A 24,939-nucleotide genomic window follows, 5' to 3' on the forward strand; every position below is an offset into this window, starting at 1 on the left:
AGAATCTCTTTCTTGTTGAATCCTTGTTAAGTTCAGGACGCTCTCCGACGTGATATAATTGGTTTAGCGAGAGAGCAACGTTTGCGGAAAGATTGAAGTTTGAAGGAAAAGGTAAGAAATCTATTCTTTTGTGTTATGGAATAAGTATATATGTTGTAAGGATTGGAATTAGATGAGAATTATGGGGTTGTGATGTGTGCGTGTGAAGCCGTGTGTGTGTGGAGTGGCGTGTGTGGCCGTGAGCCATAGGGTGGTCAAGGGAAGGTGAATTAAATTCCATTTAGTTGGTTAGTTATGTCGTTGTGACCTTTGTGACGTAAATAAAGGTTTAACGATTTGAGTTAGCATTGAAATTGGTTGTATGTTATTATGGGAAATTATGTGATTTTTATATGATTTTTATATAATTGTGAAAGTAAGATTTTAAATGTGAATTACGGTTGTTGTTAATGAATTTGGGAGAAAACAATGCGAGTTGGTAGCGTTGTTGCATTCGTTGAAGTTTCGGATGGAATATGGAGTTGGCGGAACCACTTAAATTCATGAATATTGTTTGGAATGTTATTGAAATATGTTTGAATAATCTTCAATTAGTTGATGGATATGGAAAATGTTAATATTAGTTTGATAACGGGAAGTTGGAATGGAAGTTGTTGAACTATGTAGAAAAGAGGACTATTTATGTTATAGTGCGCTTTATGATAATTGTTGATGTTGTTGGATTGTTGGGTTGTTGTTGTTGATATATTGGGCCGAGCTAAGTCTCGGGGATGCTATATGTATAGGGGAAATGCTGCCGAAATTTCGGTAGACAAATATAGACCTAAGTTTGAATTCTTAAAAGCTTGCAACACATAATTGGTAACTATGACCAATTGTAGGTTTTGGGCGAAACGGAGATTGAGTTTGGGTAAGCGTAAGAAGCGCGAAAGGTATGTAAAGCTATCCCTTTTCTTCTCTTGGCATGTCCTAGATGTCCTAGGTTTGAGTTTGAACCTTGGGGATCATCCTATTCATAGAAACCCGAGTTTACTTTTAGCACTATTCCATTCAGCGAAATTGAATTAGAAACTTATGCTTTGTTGAAAAGGAATGTTCAAACATTCGTAACTTTCGTAAACATGATCGAATCACCCCTAAGCTTTCATGGTTGATTCCATAAGGTCAAATGTCTGTAAAAATTTGTACGCCGCCTCGACTTGGACCGAGGTGGGCCCACTAGCCCCGAGTCTCCTCCGTCGTCTTAATTGACTTAACTTTGTACGATATCGGAAAGAGACTTTTACTTATGACTCTAGCTATTAAAGAATAATGTTTTGATTACTCCATGATATTCTGATTTACATTTTGAACTATGAATACGATTTCAGAAGTACTTTTGTGAGATAAACCCCGTATTGATCAGTTGTCCGGACTAGTTTGCCTATCGGGTTGTCATATGATTATATCCAGTTTCATAAATGTTTGGATTGCATTAGTTTCCGCACTACTCTGCTCGTGCCCATTATTATGATATCGTTCGCCGGTTCCCGGGCCGGTTTTGTGATCGTGCGCGCTATGATATATTCGGCAGTATGTTGTGTTACGGTTCCCGAGACCTCGCCATAGGGCCGGGTTCCGTTTATGGAGTTATGCTGTGATATGGCTTATGATATGATGTGTGTGATGATATGTTATGTTCGGGGTTGTACGGAGATTTGAAACTTTCCGGAGTATGCTGTGTTGTGGCGCCAGTGTCGGAGTGGCGACCACGTTCCTGAGCCTTATGCATGATTTCTTTTACTTGCATTATGTACATATGAGTTCCGTACCGGTTTTGATATACTGGTTCGGTATTCCCTTTCTGTACCTTTACTATGGTTATGGTTTGAATTTCTGTACTCTATGCTTTACATACTTAGTACATCTTTCGTACTGACCCCCTTTCCTCGGGGGCTGCGTTTCATGCCCGCAGGTACAGACGTTGGTGATCCGCCACTGTAGGCCACACTTTCTGCTACTACAGAGTGCTCCTTTTGATCCGGAGCCCATATTTTGGTACATATCTCTGTCATGTATATATTTATGTATATTTGGCTATTTGGGGTACGGCGGGGCCCTGTCCCGCCATATGTTTCCATTTTGGTTTGTAGAGGCCTGTAGTCATATATGTGGGTCGTGGGTCCTATGTGTGTTCGTTTTATTTCTGATTTGCATTTTAATGCGGTCCTGTTTGTTATGGCGGCCAAAATGGCCCATGTGTTCGCATATGTACATATGATCGGCGATGTGTATTCCGCCGCCCCTTCTGTTCCGATATGATACTTTTGGTACGCGTGACCGCTTAAGATAATAGCTATTTTCAGAACTGTTTAAAATGATGAAATTTGAAATCTGAACTAAGCTGTAACATGACGATTTGGTATGTTTGTCCGTTCGGGTGACCAAGTAGGGCACCAGTCGCATCCCACGGGGCTGGGTCGTGACAACATTGATTCGATGTTCTTATCGTCTTTCATCATAAAGGCTTCATAATCGTGTCTTAGAGCATCAATTTTCGTTTCTCTTACTTTTGATGTTCCTTCATAAGTCACCTCAAGTTTATCCCACATTTCTTTGACAGTGTCACAGTTTGAAATTTTTGCATACTCTTCTCCACTTACTGCACAATAGAGCAAAGCTATTGCCCTAGCATTTATTTGCAGTGTCTCTTGTTGTTCTTTAGTAATGTCATGTGACTCTAGATCAATTGTTGAAGTTTCTGCGTCTTTCTTGTTTTCAGTGTCGACTCTTGGAATAGGTTTAGATCCTTTCTTAATTACAACCCAGGCTTGATAATCAGTTGACTGCACAAAGATTTTAAATCTTTCCTTCCAATGGCAATAGTGTTCACCATTAAAGTATGGTGGTCTTATTGTGGAGTGCCCATCTTGCAATATTGCTCCAGGAATTTGATATCCAGCCATTTGATCTTTTCTCACGTGCGGTTAAACAACTGAAAGTGAGACCTTGCTCTGATACCAATTGAAAGTGCAAGAGGGGGGGGGGGGGGGGGGTGAATTGTAAAATTTTTCGATCTGTTAGTCGACTAGGTTAAACCAGTAGTCGACTGCTTACTCAGTGAATGCTAAAGTAAGGTGCAGAAAATAAATGACAGAAAGTATTTTATACTGGTTCAGATTCAATATGAATCCTAGTCCAGTCCCCTTGGGTTGCAAGGGTGTTCTCTGCAGCTCTTTTATAAAGGTTTGATACAATGGAGGTTTTGAGTGGAGTTCCTACGTCTACACTCAAATCACTCTTATTCTTTTTGATACAAAGCCTCACACGTTATACTGTAACTCTCCTTTCTTTTTTTGTTACACTATAAATCACTCAGACAAACAATGTTTATGAAAAGTAAAGCAGAGCACTGAGGGAATGAGACTAAGCATATTTCTTGTGTTTGTAAAACAACCCTTTTATAGCGTTTTAGGCTCTTCACGCAGAGAGATCAACCCAAGGGATTTGATCCTTGGAAACGGAATTAACGATCCTATTTCCAAGAATAAGGCTGGAGCTTTTGCTGCTTTCCTTGTGCGTTGAGGCAGCATTATCAATCATCAAGATTATTACACTTCATGAGATATTCCTTTTAATGTTGGAGATGGCCTTTCCTTCCTTGAAACGATTTGATACTGCTGGAATATTCCTTCTTTAATGTTGCAGATATCGTTTCCTTTCTTGAACGATTTTGTACTGCTGGAGAGTACTACTGTTAGCCACGTTAGGGCTGGGAAGTCTTCACTTGAGTGAGCCCAGCTCGTTGGGGCTGTTTTATGGGCTCCCATCTTGTTTGGGCTGTTTTGCGGGCTCACATATATTCCTTGTGCGATTCAATTACTATACCTGCACAAGTAAAATTGTCATCATAAAAACTTGACACTAACAAACTCTACTGACCTCATCTCTATGGATCATGTCACCAATTAGACTTTTATATTCAAACTTTTAAAAAAGAAATTTGATACCTGTAAATCCTCCTTTATATTCATCTCTTCAGCATTTCTATGAACATCAATTTATTGCCAAAGAAAAGTTATATACATTATTAAAACAAAAAGGACAATAATCGTAGGATTGCTTATTTACAACTTTAATATCTTGAATGACTAGAGTATTTTCTTTTTAAGGTTTTAACATAAACTTAAAACAAATCATTTACCCGAATTATGCACTGAAAGATATATAACAAGTACACATGCTTATGTCATTCAAAAATTACCTAAAAAGTGTCATATAACCTTAGGATATAGATATCTAAATAGAGCATAACTTTAGGGACATTAAGGTGCCAAAAATATACGTTCGACTTTCTAGAATTTGTCCAATAAAACGGATAGAGGCAATGCTATTCTCACCAATTGTTATTTATTTATAATATGTGGTGTCGATTCAATTTATAATACGTCGCATCTGTAGGGTGTGCAACAAAGTACCACATTGGTAGCTGAAATGAAAAAGGACGTACTTATAAGGAGTTGAATACTCTTAATGATGTGAGTTTTTTGAAGAAAACCGTGCGGGCTTGACCCAAAGCGGACAATATCACATCATGTTAAGAGTATCTTTGGGCCGTTTAGCCAACAGCATCCCCACCTGCTATTTTTATTCATCAAGACTTATTAAGATGAAACAAATTAATCTTACGCCGTTTTACCTTTGTCATGATTTGAACATTGGTCTCTCACGTTAAGTAGATTAAAACATATAAGAAGTGAAAAATCCTAAAAAACACCGATACTTTAATTTAGCGAAAATTCAATATTTGCAAAAGTGACGATTCTCAGGCTCTCAGCTTCATGCCACAAACTAACAACTAAGAAAATTAATCCTGTGCATGTTAGCATGTACTGAATTAAATTACAAACTAACTGAGCTCACAATATATGTCACGCCAGATGAAAGCATATAGTTTCCAGCCAATATTTTTTATTTTTATTTTCATTGTTTCCTATTTTGCTGCTTCTTTTATTTTGTTTACAGTTTCCTTTATTTTTATTTTTATTTTTGTTTCTTGGTTTGTTGTTTTATTTTTTCTTGTTCAATTTCTCTGTTCGTTTTTTGTTTTTTTGTTTTTTTTGTTTCTCTTTTTCTCATTTTGGATATTGGACAATATCACAATTATTAGAACTGAAATGAATATATTCATTTACGATAAATTTATATATATAAATTATAAAAGACAACGACAATTTCCTTCTTTTAATTTTCTTTTGTTTGTTATTTGACATTTAAACCTATGTCATCAAGGGCGACGCTAGCATCTGGACTCGGGTTCGGCAGAACCTAGTAGGTTTGGCCTAGATCCTGTATTTCTATTAAAAATTTCACTTAATATGTATAAATAATTTATTAAGAACTCAATAACTTTTTCTTTTTAGAATTTAAAACTCATAAACTCAAAATCCTATCTGTATATCATACATTTAGCTACACCATATTCATTGAGGCCACCACACATTTTAAGCTAAGATCATAGGAATGAAACAAATATTGAGTTCATACGAAGAAAAAGATGAAGTAATACATTAGATAAATGAAGTTTGTTCTTTTACTAAACGCAATGGACATGATGTGTTTTTCTAGTTTCTTGGTAAGAAAAGGACAATGTAACAAATAAATGTGCATGTCGGCATGACAGGTCAAGTAATTTAATTGATGCATTTGAATTTATTCTTTTCCAATTCAAACCTAGGTATCCTCGAAAGATTAATTTACTCTTATATAGGAATAGTGTAATGATATTTCACATTATCACCCGGCGTAATTTAACTTGTTATCAAAGGTTATTTGCCTTATATTTTTCAAGTTTTTAATTCATTTATTATAGGTAGTGTACATGTTATTACTTTATAAATAACCAGATAATGTAAAAAGATGAATTTACACTGTTAGTGTATAGAAATTAATTAACATAAACTACCAATAATTTTATTTTTTTAAGAAACTTTTCTTTTGGTGGTTAAAGGAAGCTAAATTAACCATTTCCCCTCTATATATACTAGCCGTTCTCCCCAGTTTGAAATCCATCAAGCAAGCAAGCAACAAAAATAAAAATGACAATAATAGGATTAGGTTACATTGAAATTTTCCTAGCAATACTATGTTTTTTCTTGTTTCATGCCCTGAAGGATGCAAAGGGATTCCCCATAAACTGGCCAATTTTTGGTATGTTACCAGGTACCCTTTATCACATAAAACATATTCACGAAAGGGTCACCAAGACCATGAGGATATCAGGGGGCACTTTTTTATTTAAAGGTCCCTTGTTTGCAAACATGGACATGATAGCAACTGCAGATCCAGCAAATGTTCACTACATCATGAGTGAAAATTTCATGAATTTCCCAAAAGGACCAAAATTCAGGGAGATATTTGATGTTTTGGGAGATGGAATTTTTAACGCGGACTTGGATTTGTGGAAGGTCCAAAGGAAGACGGCTCGTACTTTGATCACTCACCAACAGTTTTACAAATTTCTAGTCAAGACTAGTCGCGAAAAAGTGGAGAAAGGGCTTATTCCAGTTCTTGATCATGTTTGTCACAAAAGTATCATAGTGGACTTGCAAGATTTATTTCAAAGGTTCACTTTTGATACTACTTGTATATTGGTCACTGGATATGATCCTGGGTGTGTATCTATTGATTTCCCTGATGTTCCCTTCTCTAAAGCCATGGATGATGCTGAAGAAGTGATTCTCGCTAGACATGTCATACCTGGGGTAATATGGAGGCTACAAAAATGGCTTGGAATTGGAGAAGAAAAGAAGTTGATTAAGGCTGTAGAAACGATGGATAATGTTATAGGCAGCTACATATCCAAAAAGCGTGATAAGTTGAAAAAAATGGAACCTGACTTGAAAGAGGACGATGAGGGGTTTGATCTTCTGACCTTTTATCTCAAAGAAGGTCAAAATTTGGGAGTGAATTGTGATGATAGGTTCTTGAGGGATACCATCTTGAACCTCATGATCGCGGGGCGTGACACGACTAGCTCAGCCCTCACATGGTTCATATGGCTTGTGACAAAAAATCCAGAAGTAGAGAAGAAATTAAGGGAAGAAATCAATTCAATTATCCCCCAAGAAGAAGCAGGAAAATGGAGGCTCTTCAATGTGAATGAATTGAACAAATTGGTTTATTTGCATGGTGCATTATGTGATTCACTAAGGCTATATCCACCTGTTCCATTCCAACACAAAGAACCACTTCAAGAAGATATTCTCCCAAGTGGTCATAAAGTTCATCCAAAGATGAAGATTCTGTTTTCAATGTATGCAATGGCGAGAATGGAGTCAATCTGGGGGGAACATTGTTTAGAATTCAAGCCAGAGAGATGGATTTCAGAGAGAGGAACGATTAAGCATGAGCCTTCGTATAAATTCTTGGCTTTCAATGCAGGGCCAAGGACTTGTTTAGGGAAAGAAGTGGCTTTCACTCAAATGAAGGCTGTGGCTGCTACTATCATCCATAATTACCAAGTTGAACTTGTGGAAGGACACCCTATTGAACCTAATGCTTCTATTATTCTCTATATGAGACATGGTTTTAAAGTTGGGATTAGTAGGAGATGGCCTCAGTGACAGTATCTTGCGTCAAATTTATCTCCATGGTTTTAAAGTTAGGATTAGTAGGAGATGGCCTCAGTGACAGTACTGTCTTGTGTCAAATTTATGTCTGTTTGTGTTACGTACTGTTTGTTATTTTGTTTACTCCAATGAATAAAACATGTAAAACTTCTTACAAAGATTTATGTTCTTTAACTGTGAAACAATTTGGGCTTCTCACCAAACCCTTAATACAATTAGTGGAGCATGTCAAGTTTTTTAAAGTTTGCGATGCTTGTATATAGGGGTGTTCATGGTTCGGTTTGGGTCGGTTATTGGTTAAAATCATAACCAAACCAATTTAGTCGGTTTTTAAATGTCTAAAACCATAACCAAACCATGTAAAATAATAACCACCGGTTTGGTTATTATCGGTTTGGTTCGGTTTGGTTCGGTTTTTCGGTTTATGACTAGCCGTGACAATTCAAATATTCTCTCTCTACATTCTTCAAATTTCTTATGAAGCTCTTTTTTCCTCACGGCCCATAAGGGTGAACTTTGCTGCATATTGAGGGAAAGACACGCTGTTGGCAAATTAGGTGGACCAAACTTGCAACGCAGTTTAGATTCAAAAGAACAAGTCAAACAGAGGTTTCAAAATACAAACAACCCTTATGCTTACGACTTATTAGAGTTGGGCTTGGATTGTTGGACATATTCTTTTAAGACATGGGCCTTAAAAATAAGTAGACCAAAATTAAAAGGTATAAAATATCTTTAATTATTTATGAAAAGCTAATATTATACATATAAATAATTATAAATTTTATGTATATAATTATCGGTTTGGTTCGGTTATTTATTCGGTTATTTTTTACTATAACCATAACCAAACCAAATATTATCGGTTTTTCAAATTTAAAACCAAACCAAACCAAACTAAACCAAATGTCGGTTATTTTATTCGGTTTGGTTAAATTTTCGGTTTGGTTTTGGTTTTAACCAAAACTGTGAACAACCCTACTTGTATATGTCTATCAATTACGTACCATAGCATTATATCCCCATTATGTAAGAACAAACTTATCAAACGTAAAATCATTAACCATTTAATCCAAATCTCAAGGTAATAAGTGGAGTTAATGTTATACAATACGTTTATAAACTTTTAAGGTATCATGGGTTATGTTTTGAACTTAATTATGTTTTTGTTTTCCTTCCACATACTCCCTCTATCCCAAAAAGATTGTCCTCCTTTCCTTTTTAATTTATCTCAAAAAGATTGTCCCCTTTTTATATTTAGAAACAATTTAACTTTATGAGATGATTTACAGTCACACAAATATCTAAGGCTTGTTTTGGACCACACATTTCAAAAATCTTCCTTTGTTTCTTAAACTTTGTGCCAAGTCAAAAGAGGACAATCTTTTTGGGACGGAGGGAGTATATATTATGAACTAGTTGTATATATTATGAACTAGTTGTATGATGTTGGTTCTACTTTTTCATCTAAAAATACTTTTTCATTTATTTGGGTGAGCATGGTTGAATACACTCGAGGTCATATGAAAAATTTGAGGAAGCCTGAAGGTGATTTAGGTTGGTTTGGAGTTAAAACCATAACCGAAATCAAGTTGGAAAGCGTCACTGCGACAATGTATATGTATATCGTGTATATCAGACACATAATTTTATGAATATACATAGATATACATGCAATGCACAAATATACATGAAAGATATATATCCAAGGGGATATTAAATGATACACACAGCCTAAAAATTCATTTTTCACCATTTTCGCACAACCTATGCCGCACCAACACACCACAAAACCATCCTAACCACAGTCATTTCACCATAATAATACAAAAAATCATTCTAATCCAACAAAAAGAAATTGATTGAAGAAGAGATCTAGAGAAGGTTTTTTTAAATTCGTCAATGGTTCTGGAAAAAAACCATTTCAATCAAAGAAGAAAAAAACGACAAGGGTAGAAAAAATCTAGAGAAGGTGGTATCATGTTTTCCTATTAAAATACCCTAGCAATATTTCCCCTTTCCTCACCAAAACACCGATCACACGCTGTAATAAAAAGCAATCCTTGAATTAATTTTACACCAAATTTTCGAGCATTTAACTCAAGTTGTTGGTGGCGTTAGTGTTGGCCGGAGGTATTGGGCCGATAGGCTTCGCCGTATCCAAATCTAAGAGCCTAAGAGAGAATCCGAACTGTCCAAATTTAGGAGCCCAAGAGATAATATGTCTTTATTTTTTATTTTTAAAAAAGGGCAGCCTCGGTGCACTAAACTCTCGCTATGTATTTTTATATATATATATAAATAATAGGTTATAGTTTGTAAAATCTTTTACTAAGAAAATTGAACTTTTGCTAATAACAGCAATTTGGATCATTTTGAACCTATCGTATATCTGCCTGGTCAGAGGCGGATCTAGGATTTTAAGACGGTGGGTGCACCATTATCTTAACATACATGGCAACAAATTTTTTAATGACGACTGAGGAATAATACCGTGTCGGACCGGTCACTAATAGTGTAGCAGTGGCGAAAATACAATTATATAGGCGAAAAAAATTTGTGTTGAAGCCAAGATTTGATATTTGAGGGGTCCTTTTAAAATATATCATAGCTTTTCAAGATATATATATATATATATATATATATATGGTTTTTTTCAAGTTAGGGGGGTCACGTGTCCCCACACGTTGGGTCCGCCACTGCCTGGGATATTCATATCATATTTTGATAGTTGTCTAACTTTAGTTGAGATATCTTTTACTACTAGATACCTTCCACTAAGATATATCTCCTATAAGAAGTAGACAGAAATTGCTAAAACTACTGAAATTGAGCTTCACAGGCAACGTGTAATCTCACTTTCTAGTTGAGAAAGGGACACAACAACTAAGAGTGTATAAAACGAAGATATTAGATACAAGAAAAGCTCTCTTATTTTCAGTAAATTGAAGCACATTAACATCAATATTGTGCACTACGGCAAGTAATATATATCCATTTCCATTCTAGAATCCAAAAGTTTGAATGATTTTCTGAATTGAAACCATTGTCTAATTCCGCAAGAACTCTATACTATTAAAACATAAGCATTCAAGTCATTTCGCTCACCAAAAATCAAAGTTAATTTATAACATGAAATACTTAGATTAAGACAACATTTTATAGCAAATGCTACATTATTCGCACTGAGTTTACAACAAATCAATCATTGTAATCTTAGAAGTTAATTAAAAGTAAAATGAGAATACATATCACTGAACTATAATTAAATGCTGAATGTGCAGATGAAAGACTTTTAGACACGTGTCTTTCTTTCATTAGTTTAGATAATCATCAAATGCGAGTAAATTTTCCATTTTCGATACACGTCATGGTGGATTAGGTATATATCAATTTAAGTAATCTAGCCTACAATTAGACTAGATATGATTATCTATAAATCATGAAGTAATCTCCCAAAGAGAGCAACACTAAGCAAGAAATAGTTCTCACTTCTTTAATGGCCTCAATAGGTTACTTTGAGATATTTGTTTCAATCTTTTGCTTTATTGTATTTTGGGCTATAGGTGATAGCAGTGGCCTACCATGGAATTGGCCATTTCTTGGTATGTTTCCAGGCCTTCTACTCAGTGTAAACAGAATCCATGAAAGGTGCTTTGAAGTTTTTTCAAGAACCGGTGGCACTTTCTTGATAAAAGGGCCATGGTTCACTAACATGGACATTCTTGGCACAGTGGATCCTGCAAATGTGCACTACATCATGAGCGCAAATTTCGTGAATTTCCCAAAAGGGGAAGAGTTCAAGAAGATTTTCGATGTTTTGGGGGATGGGATTTTCAATTCTGACTTGGATTTATGGAAGGGTCAGAGGAAACTTACTAGGACATTGATCATTCATCAAAGGTTCCACAATTGTTTAGTAAAAACTAGTTGGGACAAGATTGAAAATGGACTTATTCCTGTCCTTGATATTGTGGCTAGAGAAAACAGAGCTGTGGATTTGCAAGATGTTTTTCAAAGATTCACATTTGATACAACATGTAAATTGGTCACAGGCTATGATCCTGGCTGCCTCTCTTTTGAATTACCTCGTGTTCCCTTCGCGAAAGCTATGGATGATGCTGAAGAAGTATTATTCATTCGCCATTTATTGCCAGAAAATGTTTGGAAGTTGCAAAAATGGCTAGGCATTGGTCATGAAGCTAAATTAACCAAAGCATGGCAAGTTCTTGATGAAGTTATAAGCAAGTACATATCCATGAAACACGACGAATTGAGCAATATTGCAACAAAATCAAAGCAAGATCAAGAAGAGGGTTGTTTTGATCTCTTGACATCATACATATTAAATGACGGTCTAAATCTTGACGACAAGTTCTTGAGGGACACCGTATTGAACCTCATGATCGCGGGGCGTGACACCACTAGCTCAGGCCTAACATGGTTCATCTGGCTTGTCGCGACACACCCTGAGGTGGCAAAAAAAATCAGGGAAGAACTCGCTACAATTATCTCGTTAACATCATCATCATCAGCAAACCAGAGGCTTTTTAGCGCAAACGAGTTGAAAAATGCAATTTACTTGCATGCAGCATTGTGTGAATCATTAAGGCTATATCCACCGGTACCATTCCAGCACAAGACTCCACAAAGTCCAGATATTCTCCCAAGTGGACACCATGTTCATCCCAATATGAGAGTGGTGTTCTCACTGTATGCAATGGGGAGGATGGAGTCGATATGGGGAAAAGATTGTTTAGAATTCAAGCCAGAGAGATGGATTTCGGAGAGAGGAACAATTAAGCATGAGCCTTCGTATAAGTTCTTGGCTTTCAATGCAGGGCCAAGGACTTGTTTAGGAAAAGAAGTGGCTTTCATTCAGATGAAAGCTGTGGCTGCTGCTATCATACATAATTATCAAGTTGAAGTGATCAAAAGACACAAAGTTTGCCTTAATGTCTCAATTATTCTCTACATGCAACATGGTTTCAAAGCCAGAATTAAGAAGAGATGGACTTAATTAGTTTTATATTTTTTGTATTTGTGTTTTCTTGTGGAATTAATGCCATCATCTTGACTACGAAAAGTATATTTAAGTTTCCTGTTATGTTTTATAAGTTGTGTTTTATGTTCAAGTCGTACGAAGTCGCACATGTGGTAATGTATATGTACTTGATGTATATGTTGGAGGAAAGAAATGAGTATATAATTACAACTCTTTTCCTCTTTTAGAATAGTTAAATTATTTGTTTTACTAAAGACTTGGTAAATGTCTTACCAGGATAATTATGACCGACACATTAGCTGAATATATTTCCTCGTTTCATTTTATTAAAATCGTAATTTGACTAGATACCAAATTAAGAAAGTAATTAAGAAGATTATTCAATCTTATGTCTTAAGCAAAAAATGCGCATACCGTACCAAAATGTCTTTTGAGTCCTGTGGTTCTATATAAACATTTCATGTGAGACGTTGGAATTAAAGAATTACTCCCTCCGTACCACTTTAACTGTTGTTTTAGCTTTTTTCACGCCCATTAAGAAAACTAATAAATACAAGGTATAGTTTAGTAAGTTATCTCTATTTATTAGATGTTTTTTGAGAATTGAGAAATATTTAAAATGACTATTATTTAATGTTAAGACTATAGTTGAAAACAAATGCCAACTTTAGTTTTGAATTTCTAAAGTAACACTTATTTTGAGATATTTTTTTAAAGTTAAAGCGACACTTAAATGGAATGGAGAGAGTACTAAATATAGAAAGTGAAATCTTCAAAACAAACTAAAAAGTAGTAGTACAAATAAATTGAAATAGACAAATTAATTAAAATAAAAAAAGATCAGTCGTGGATTCTGCCTTGAGAAACCCTTCTGCATCCGCCACTGATTATACAAGAAGCAACTACCGGAAGAATTACAATTAAAACTTAAATAGTTTCGGACATAGTATAATAATACAAATATAATATAAAGTTACCCCAGAAGCTATGCAAAATTTTCCTACCAACGAAAAAGCAACGCAAAAACTTCAAGAATAGTATATGTGTTAATTTGGACAATATTTGAGTTGAAGTTAAAAATATATATATATATATATTGAAACTAAAGTTATAAAAAGTAGTGAAAGTTATTATAGTTGATAATTAAGGGTGATAAAAATTAGCTCACAGAAATATGACCCGTCCATATTCAACACAAACCGCTCATTTATCGCCCTTATTGGTTCATGTTTTTCTCCAGAATTTTTTGGACTTAAGTCTAACTGTATATCCCACGACCACGTACAACAAAAAAGAGAAAACGGAAAAAAGGAAAAGCAAAAGCAAAATGAATACCCGTTATAAGGTTAAAATAGTGATGGTCCTCAGTCCAGTGATTAGTCTAATGCCAGCAATTCATGTTTGGTTGAAAATTATTAGTACTTCCATACAAGAAATTCCTATTCTAATGAAATGTTTTATAACTTAACAATCTATCCTATGATTGACTTGAGAAATGAATTGTCAATAGATGCACATTTATTGAGGTAACATTTTAGTTAAATGATTACGGTTTGATCCATTAGTAGTCGGGGGAAGTTAGAGTTCTATCTACGGGCTTGATAAAATTCATAGTTTTGACCTAATTTCTGTATTTATGCTAAAAATGCACTTAACACGAGTAAATAGTTTATCCAAGACCCAATAAGTTGATTTTTTTAAGAACATATAAATTTAGAATCCGCCTCCATTAACAGTTAATTTATGCAAATGAAGACCATAACTTCTCGTAGGAATGTCCAAATGAAGACTAGGGTGCCCCAGCGGGTACAACTTTCATCAAGAAAACATGGTCAAATTCCCTATATATCAAGAGGTAAATATTTTTGAAGTTGGACGTAGGTTCACTTTGAACATCTTTCTCTATTAACCCTTCCAACTCACTCCAAACCATTTATTCCTACTACCAAATATCCATTATTACTCTCAACATATTAGGTTTAGGTGTTGAACACCCTTCTTTTTTCCCTCTCCCCGCAGCCTTTATTTTATAGTCATATATATCGTGCGGTGTCTTGCGCGCGCAACTTAATTAGTGTAGGCATTGAAAATTTACCCTATTTAAAATGGGATTCTACAAGAAACGTCTAATCTATCTTCAAACTCTTTCTTGAAGACTACTCTATCCTAAATCCTAGATTACACCTATATAAAGGGACACATATTCCCTTGAAAAGACATCTCAAATATCCCATAAACTCATGAGAATTCATAAAGAGATCAAGCCATATCTCGAAAATCCCATAAATCCCTTTATCAAACTGCTCGATGTTCTTGGAGATCAAATACATCACAAGGAGGTCATCCTACGTTCGAGAAATACGCTACTAACGGCCCTCGAATTATGGAGAAGTATTAGAAGAAAAGAATCAAGAGAATAAACAGATTTGTACCCGTAATATTCATTAATAAAGTCTCCGTTTCTTCATATTTTATTTGTGGTTCAGTTTATTATCCGCATATCAAAAATTTGTTGCAAACAAATTTCACGGTTGTAAACACTTAATTAGGTTGCCTATCGTGTGTCGTGCCTTGATCGCGTGCAAGTTTGATTGACTTCTCTCCCTCCTTTCTTGCCCAGATATTGCCTTGTCTCTTTGCACACTAGGCGCGACCTGAGACGAGTCAGACCTTTTCTCTCCTTTTGTTTAGCGTATTGGCCTAGCACCTATGCCTCCAAATGCCTCCAATGTACTAGTTTTGTTCAAACCTCCTTAAAACGTTGTCATTTTTTTTTTTAGTTTTAACTGTCTCCATTGATCATTGATAAGCAAAAGAAGTACATATTGAATTTGACATCCCAAACTTTTACATGATCATTGCGAAGAGACTATCTATGAAGGTTAGCTTCTAGAACATTGTCATGTTCATGTGGGTCTCATGCACATTGAATTCGCTTCAATAATAAACTTTTAGCCTAGACTTAAATTAGAAGTAAAAATTTACTAGGCTGTACACCCCGTACAATAAAAAGATAATAGTGGAAAAAACGCAAGACCCGTTGTAAGGTTAAAAAAGTGATGGTCCTCAATCCATTGATTCGTCTATTGCCAGGACTTCATGTTTAGTTGGAAATTATTACTTCCACACCAGAAATTCCTATTTTAATGAAATGTTTTATCACTTAACAATCTATCCTCCGGTTGAGAAGTGAATTGTCAATAGATCGGTATCGAATTTTCATTTAATTTGCACTTCTTCCTATCTGGATATAATATTTTATAAACGATTACGGTTTGAACAATTAATAATTGATCCCTGAAAATCATGATTTTGTTCTAACAGCCAAAGATACAATAGAATCTACCTATACCTATTAGTAATAGAAATGGCGTAAAATACAAAATATATTAAACATCATGAAATTTAATAACACTTAATAGGGGAATACAATAGATGAATCTTCGAACTTGTCCAGAAATTCTACTTGAACACCTAAACTTCCACCTTACTCACCTCCACCACTATATCTCCTCTAGTGCTTTCACCATATCCACCACCATTTTGATAAACATTGCCAGACAATTCCATACACCACCCAAAAATAATAGGATATTTTTCTTAAGGTTAATAAAACTTGTTCCTTTAATTTCGATGTAGATACATGAAATTAATTAACAAATAGCGATTCATGAACCAAAACAACCGAAGGAATTGAAGGAAAATTAAGAAAGAAAATCCTTATTTTGCATAAAGAAAACAAAGCTTACATCAATTCTTGGTATCCTCAAGGTCACGACCCAATTTACGGAGCAGTGAAGGCACTAACTCCCTCCGAGTCAGTAACCAATCAACAACCCAAATTCAAGTAAAAGAAGAAGAAATTGATGCGGAATTAAACATACATTTCAATTTTTTGAAGTCTTAAATATCCTCAAATAACATAAATGCGGAAATAAAAGAACAACCATCCCCGAATCAAGTGTCACTAGTACAAGACAGACTAAGATAAAGTATAAGTCTGGAAATACATCCTGAAATACATAAGCTGTCCAGAAACAAAAGACAGAAAGTAAGAATAGCTGTAGAAGATCTGGTGCCATGGATCACACTAATGGCTCACCCCAAATCGTATAGATGGTCTCCTCAATAGCCGGCAACCTCCCGAGATCCACTCGTGCTAGGAATAGAATCTGCATACAAAAAGGGTGCATCAAGTGTAGCTCGAGTACAAAAACAACGGGTACTCAGCAGCATCGTCGACCAACATTAACGAAAACAGAGACGAGGGCTGGTCTACGAATACTACTTCCACACTTAACCACTATTAGTCCACGACAATAATAATCATAATTCATACAATAACCTTCCGTTACAAGCCTAGGTGAAGCATCGAAGTCCTCAAGTCCATCAAATATCCAAACGACATATAAGGCAGTCCAAACAGCAAATCAATAACTCATACAACAAGGAAACCAATAGAATGTAATGATATGAAAATGTATGTAATCCAAGGCCTTTTCCATCTCCCGGTACATGCACGTTCAAATTTTATGAATCGTGACTCATGGGGAACTCGCGAGTTCCATATACCAACTCGGAATTTTCCATTGGATTCCTAGCCATTTCGGGCTTCCAATCACACTGCTCAGCCCCATAGTCTCCAAATCACAATACTCAACCCTCAAGCTCACATTACTTGTCAACTAGTCAATCTAGCTCATATCATCAGCATCACTCCGTGTGGAATCATTTCCCCTCGGACCTTTCACAAGTATCCTCAAATACATATGACATACCATAATAAGCATGAATATGACATGCATCACAATAAGCAATCAAGCTAAGCAACAAAGACTCGACCTTTAGCTCTTTTCCACTTTTAATCAAGTATTTAGCAGTGATGAGAACACATAATCACAAATAAGAGAGGTAATAAACATAGAAACAACAAATAAGGGACCTCATATCCCAATCACATACACAAATCAATCTATGCTATCAGCTAATGCCCAAAGCATGTTATTCAGACCAGACTATACAAATAAAATTATGCAAATACCCTTATCATTGCACCGGTATCTGATACAAGTGCTCGTCACCTCACAAGTATCGAAACCCCCTTACGTTACCCTATTATCTCCTCTTATTAGTCCAATTTTAACCAATCAAGACGCTTACATTAAGGTTTATAGTCCCAACATGTCTGAATAGGAGTCCGAAATCACAACGGTGCGTTTCCTTTTCGTATAGCCACTGAACGATCCCAATCTATTCAAACACATATCATACGTAAGAATACGAGTCAAACAATACCCATATTACCTTATAAAAGATTCGATTTTAGAAAGTCAACCCAAAAACCTCATCCTAAACCCCGAAGGTCAAACCGTAATTTCGTAGGAAAATCGGGTTCAATAAGATCAAATTATTGTTGTAGGAAGTCATACGAACCCAATGGTACCCATATTAGGATACTTTATATCCGAACCCAAAAGTCACCCATATTAGGATTCCGAGCCATGAAGGCCAAAATGGGAAATCGTTCCATAAATAATTTAGCCATGACCTATGGAGTCTACATAACATAAACCAACTAAATTCAACATCAATTCCATGATTAATTCAAGAATCCTTATTTTAGACTTAGGGTTCATGAACCCCCAATTTCTCAACCTTAGTTCATGATTTCTAGCATGGAATCCTTTAATAATCTAAGACATAATCATAAATCAAAAGTAAGAATCTTACCCACATGATGAACCTTGAAGAATCCCTCTACAATCTCCCAAAAGTAAAGTCTAGAGCTCCAAATATGTGAATGGGGGATAAAAACTAGAACTAGGATATTTATCCTTCTGTTTAGTGGTTCTCGCAAAAGCGAAACCTTTCTCGCATGTGCGAGGCTCGCATAAGAGGCTTCCAGCTCGCAAACGCGAGCTTCCACTTAACCCGGCCAACTTCGTAAAAGCAGGCAATTATTCGCAAATGCGGATATGGCCTAGTCAGCAAATGCGGCCCAGACCTCGCATATGCAGACTTGGGCCAACTCTGCCCAGGTTCGCAAATGCGGCCAATACTCTGCAAATGCGAGATTCCACACGAAAATGCGGTCACACCAACACCAGTAGAATTCTGGTTTTTGACTCTTCCAACCTGAAATCTCGAGACTCATCCGGAACCTCCAGGATACAAACCAAATATGCATCTTAGCTTAAAACACGCTACGCAGTCACTCTTGCACTCGGGATTTCCAAAAGAGGTCATCTTGACCCTGTTAACCCCAAACGCCTTAAACTAGAAATCCACCCAAAAGACCAAAATACCCCGAGCCCCTCGGGAACCAAACCAACTACTCAACCAAATCATAATCAACCATTCGGGACCTATTGGAATCGACAAAATTCCTAAAAAGACCCATTTACCTTCGATGTTGACTTTGGTCAACCAAACACTTAAGAATTTCCAAAACTTCAACTTTTTTCATTCAAACCGTATCTGAATGCCTCGAGAATCGCACGACCTATCCCAACAAGTCAAATATATGATAATAAAGCTAAGGAAAAGGTCAACAAGGGTAAAGTTTTCAAAATAGTCAAAATGACCTAACGGGTTGTTGCATCATCTACCACTTAAACACATGTTCGTCCTCGAACATGAAAGAGAAAAGAAATACTTGAGTCGCTGAAAAGCTGGGGATATCTCATCCGCATATCTAACTCGGTGTCCCAATTAGCCTCCTCAATAGGACGATGCCTCTACTGAACGTTTACTGAAGCAATCTCTTTAGACCTCAACTTCCGGATCTGTCTATCTAAAATAACAACTGGCTCCTCCTCGAAAGTCAAATTCTGTTCAAGCAATACCGAATCCCACTGAATGACATGAGATCTATCTGAATGGTAATTTTTTAGCATGAAAATATGAAACACGGGGTGAACATCCGAAAAACCAGGGGCAAAGCCAACTCATAGGCCACCTCACCAATACGCTGAACAATCTCAAATAGACTAATGTACCTAGGGCTCAACTTGCCCTTCTTCCTGAACCTCATCACACCCTTCATGGGTGAAACCTTCAGCAATACCCGCTCACCAACCATGAACTCTAAGTCACGAACCTTCTGATCCACATAACTCTTTTTCCTGCTCTGAGCTGTGAGAAGTCTTTACTGAATCAACTGGACCTTATCCAAAGAATCACGAAGTAAGTCTGTACCCCAAAGCCTCACCTCAAGTGCATCAAACCAACCAACGGGAAAACGACACCTCTTACCATATAATGCCTCAAATGGTGCCATCTCGATGCTCGAATAGTAACTGTTGTTGTAAGAATTCTGCCAAATGCAAGAACGACACCTCTTACTAGACATTGTTCTTGTACTTGTGAGACCGATTAACCTAAAGCTCTGATACCAATTTGTCACAACCCAATTTACGGAGCCGTGAAAGCACTAACTCCTGAGTCAATAACCAATCCACAACCCAAATTATAGTAAAAGAAGAAGAAATTGATGCAGAATTAAACATACGAGTCAATTTTTAATTCTTAAATATCCTCAAATTACATAAATGCGGAAATGAAAGAACAACCATCCGCAAATCAGGTGTTACTAGTACAAGAACAGATTAAGATAAAGTATAAGTCTAGGAATACATCCCGAAATACATAAGCTGTCTAGAAACAATAGACAGAAGTAAGGATAGCTGGAGAAGATCCGGTGCCATAGATCACACTAATGGATCACCCGAAATGTCTAGATGGTCTTCCCAACGGTTGGCAGCGTCTTGTGCTAGGAATAGAATCTGCATACAAAAAGGGTGCAATAAGTGTAGCTTGAGTACAAAAACAACGGGTACCCAGCAGCATTGTCGACTGACCCTAGCGAAAACGAAGACGAGGGATGGTCTATGAATACTACCTCCACACTTAACCGCTACTAGTCCATAGTAATAATAACCATAATCCATGGTATTACCTTCCGTCACAAGCCTAGGTGAAGCATCTGAGTCCTCAAGTCCATCAAATATCCAAACGACCACAACAAATTAATAACTCATACAACAAGGAAACTAAGAGAATGTAATGATATGCAAATGTATGCAATGCAAGGATTTTTCCATCTCCGGTACACATACGTTTAAATTCTATGAATCGTGACCCACAAGGGACTGGCGAGGCCCATATACCAACTCGGAATTTTTTATCGGGTTCCTAGCCATTTCAGGCTTCCAATCACAATACTTAGCCTCATAGGCTCTAAATCACAATACTCAGCCCTTAGGCTCATATTACCTGTCAACTAGCCAATCTAGCTCATATCATCAGCATCACTCCATCCAGAATCATTTCCCCTCGGACCTTTCACAAGTATCCTCAAACGCACATGAGATACAATAATAAGCATGAATATGACATGCATCAAAATAAGCAATCAATCTAAGCAACAAAGACTCAATCTTTAGCTTTTTTCCACTTTTAAACGAGTATTTAGGAGTGATGAGAACACATGATCACAAATAAGACATGTAATAAGCATAGAAACAATAAATAAGAACCTCATATCCCAATCATGGACACAAATCAATTCATGCTATCAGCTAGTGCCCAAAGCATGACATTCAGGCCAGACTATACAAATGAAATTACGTAAATACCCTTATCATGGCACAAGTATCCGATACAAGTGCTCGTCACCTCACAAGTACCGAAACCCCCCTACGTTACCCCATTGTCCTCTCTTATTAGTCAAATTTTCACCAACCGGGACGCTTAAGTTAGGGTTCATAGTCTCAACATGCCTGAAATAGGAGTCTGAAATCACAACAATGTCTTGCCTTTTTGTATAGCCTCTGAACGATCCCAATCTGTTCAAACACATATATATGTAGGAATACGAGTCAAATGATTCCCATATTACCTTATAAAAGATTCGGGTTTAGAAAGTCAACCCAAAAACCCCATCTTAAACCTCGAAGGTCAAACCGTAATTTCGTAGAAATATCGGGTTCAATAATGTCAATTATTGTTCTAGGAAGTCATACAAACTCAATGATACCCATATTAGCATACTTTAAATCCGAACCCAAAAAGTCACCCAAATTAGGATTTCGAGCCACGAATGGCAAAATGGGAAGCATTCCATAAATAGTTTACTCATGACCTATGGAGTCTATATACCAAAAACCTACTCAATCCAACATCAATTCCATGATTAATTCAAGAATCCTTATTTTAGACTTAGGGTTCATAAACCTCCAATTTCCCAACCTTAATTCATGATTTCTAGCATGAAATCCTTTAATAGTCTAAGACATAATCGTAAAACGAAGGTTACAATCTTACCCACATGATGAACCTTGAAGAACCCCTCAACAATCTCCTAAAACTGAAGTCTAGAGCTCCAAATATGTGAATGGGGGATAAAAACTCGAACTATGATATTTATCCTTCTGTTTAGTGGTTCTCGCAAAAGCAGAACCTTTCTTGCATTTGCGAGGCTCGCAAAAGAGGCTTCCAATTCGCAAAAACAACCTCCATCTCGCAAATGTGTGCTTCCACTTATCCCAGTCCACTTCACAAATGCGGACATGGCCCAATCCGCAAATGCGACCCAGAACTCGCATATATGGACCTGGGCCAACTCAGCCGAGGTTAGCAAATGAGGTCAATACTCCGCAAATGTGGCCACACCAACACCAGTAGAATTCTGGTTTTTGACTCTTCCAATCTGAAATCCCGAGACTCATCCGGAACCTCCTGGATAAAAACCAAATATGCATCTTAGTTATAAAACATGTTACGAACTCACTCGCACACTTAAAATTTTCAAAAGAGGTCATCTTGATCAGGTCAACCCCAAATGCCTTTAAATTAGAATTCCACCCAAACGACAAAAATACCCCCGAGCCCCTCGCGAACTGAATCAACTACTCAACCAAATCATAATCGACATTCGGGACCTATTGGAATCAACGAAATTCCCAAAAAGACCCATCTACCCCCGATGTTGACTTTGGTCAACCAAACACTTAAGAATTTCCAAAACTTCCATTTTCTCTTTCAAATCGCATCTGAATGCCTCGGGAATCGCACCACCCATTCCACAAGTCAAATATATGATGAATAAGCTAGGGAAAGGGTCAACGGGGGTAAAATTATCAAAATAGCCGGAACGACCTAACGACTCGTTACACTCATGAAATTAAATTACTTTATAGGTTCAAAACCCTCATAATTACCTTCACTACATGGTACAGTGCTTGAAGAACTAACAAAATAACAACACTTAGTTCACTTTTAATTATCTTTTGCAAGGAAAAACAAGAGAGCAACACTTAGAGAACATAGAAAAGAATAGCAACACAAGTCCAGAGCATCCAAACTTGTGTTCGCTTTTTCAACTTTTTTTTCTATCTCATGATTAATATGATAAGTTCTCTTGTTTATTTGTTTGTACTGATCTTAGCCTGAGCGGCTAGACACCTATATATGGTTTAGCCAAATCTATATATTTCATTTAATTTCTTAATTTGTCTCTGGTTAAAGTGTTAGCATTTTTATTTATTCTAGTTGAATTTGTGCTTATTTTATAATCAAGAGAGTGTACGCTATTTGTTCTGACCTTGGGCTCTATCTTGAGAAAGAAGAATGTATCTAGAGTTCGATTCAATTAGCAGGTAGGCATACATTGCCTAAGAAATTAGAGTGAGGAGTTCGACTCGAAAATACTTTGGGTAGTTACCGTGAACGATTGCTTTTGTCACGTCCCAAACAGACGTGAGTGGCACCCACACAAGTCCTATAGTGGGAGAACCAACCCCTTAACCCATTATGAAGCACTTTCAGTTACTTAAACCAACTAATAAACATTACTCACAAATAATGGAATAAAATGTCTTACAATAAAATAAACTAAATAGCAAGTGCGCAGATCTAGCTATTACATCCCCAAAATCTGAAAGTCACCGTACTAGGACTCTAAACCAACAATGTCTAAAAGAAGAGATGCTGTCTAAAATAAATATAATGTCTGGAATGAAAATAGACATCTGAAATAAGGAAAGATCTTCAGGTGGCATGGCACGGATAGGAGCTCATCCTCTAATCTTGGTAACGAATAACCCCAACTAGATGCGAGGTCTGGAAGACTTCTCCGGCTCAAAATCTGCACTCACAAAAAAGGTGCATCAAGTGTAGGTCAGTACAAACAACACGTACTGGTAGCTATCATAGGCCGACTAAGATTAATATCATGCATACACACATAAACTCAATGGAATAGGCAGACAGGCACAACAAACATGAATCACAGTAAATATCCTCAAATAATCCTCTTTCAGAATCAATCACCAATTATCAACAATGAAACACCAACACTTATGCCGAAAGTAAAACAATAAACAATGAAGTTTCCAGCTCTGTCACATATTTGTACACACATGCTAAATGGTATTGTTTTCCCCAAATAGCCATGACCTGCAGGGGACCCATGGTGTCCATGTACTATTCATTCCGGAATGAACCTCAAACCACGAGCTCACAACTAGGCCACATCGTCAGCCCCTGTCAAATGTGCCTTATATATATATATATATATATATATATATATATGTTCCATATCAAAATCTTATCCATAAATTCCTCATAATCACATCACAAGAATAGCTCAAATACACGTGTCAAGTCAACACCAACGAAGTATAAGCAAATAACACAAGCCACAATACGATTCAGAAATAATCTGCTCAATAATAATATAATATGTAGCTATCTCAATTCATCTCTGAAGGGTATATATGAACACCTCCCTTTCAACAGTCTCAAGAATACAATTCAAGTTATCAGCCTCAACAATGGAGAATCACTTCACACAATTTAATCATACAACTAACAACGATCACCAAACTCCAAGTCTGAAGGCCTAGACATGATTTCTCCCATAAATTCTGTGACACATAGAATCAACTAATCAAAGTCTAACTCAAGTAAACCGTAACCTACCTCAAGCAGATTTGAGTAATGGAATCACTCCCCAACAATCTTTCCTTTTCGCAATGCCTCAGAACATTCAAACTCTAGAAATCATAATGCTTAAGTAAGTAATGGAGTATGAACTCAATTCATGGGTTATATAATCACTTTAACCCTACCAATCTGATTTTATCCAAAGTTCCCATTTTTATTGGAACCCTAGGTCTCAACAAACAATTCTAACCAATGAATACCCAATTCTCATGCTATGAAGTGATAATCTCTACTCTTAGATGATTAAACAACAATAAACGACAATAAACGATAACCCATTAATATTCTAGGGTTTCATGAACTTTGGTGTTCTAACCT

The 24,939-nt window shown here is 36.5% G+C and overlaps 2 protein-coding genes across 2 annotated transcripts; both read left to right on the forward strand.

Moving 5' to 3' along the window:
- The first annotated feature begins 6,038 nt into the window (after positions 1-6,038).
- Positions 6,039-7,820, forward strand: LOC132615885 (alkane hydroxylase MAH1-like). Its single transcript, XM_060330480.1, has one exon. The coding sequence runs from the start codon at positions 6,078-6,080 to the stop codon at positions 7,602-7,604; it is 1,527 nt and encodes a 508-aa protein (XP_060186463.1). The 5' UTR covers positions 6,039-6,077; the 3' UTR covers positions 7,605-7,820.
- A 3,213-nt stretch (positions 7,821-11,033) lies between these two features.
- Positions 11,034-12,836, forward strand: LOC132615802 (alkane hydroxylase MAH1-like). The gene has a single exon (XM_060330395.1). The coding sequence runs from the start codon at positions 11,110-11,112 to the stop codon at positions 12,628-12,630; it is 1,521 nt and encodes a 506-aa protein (XP_060186378.1). The 5' UTR covers positions 11,034-11,109; the 3' UTR covers positions 12,631-12,836.
- Positions 12,837-24,939: the final 12,103 nt, after the last annotated feature.

Source organism: Lycium barbarum, chromosome 10 (genome assembly GCF_019175385.1).
Source record: "Lycium barbarum isolate Lr01 chromosome 10, ASM1917538v2, whole genome shotgun sequence".
Taxonomy (NCBI): Eukaryota; Viridiplantae; Streptophyta; class Magnoliopsida; order Solanales; family Solanaceae; genus Lycium; species Lycium barbarum.

Coding starts and splice junctions, on each gene's coding strand:
- LOC132615885 (XM_060330480.1), top strand. CDS start 6,078: ATGACAATAATAGGATTAGGTTACATTGAAATTTTCCTAGCAATACTA.
- LOC132615802 (XM_060330395.1), top strand. CDS start 11,110: ATGGCCTCAATAGGTTACTTTGAGATATTTGTTTCAATCTTTTGCTTT.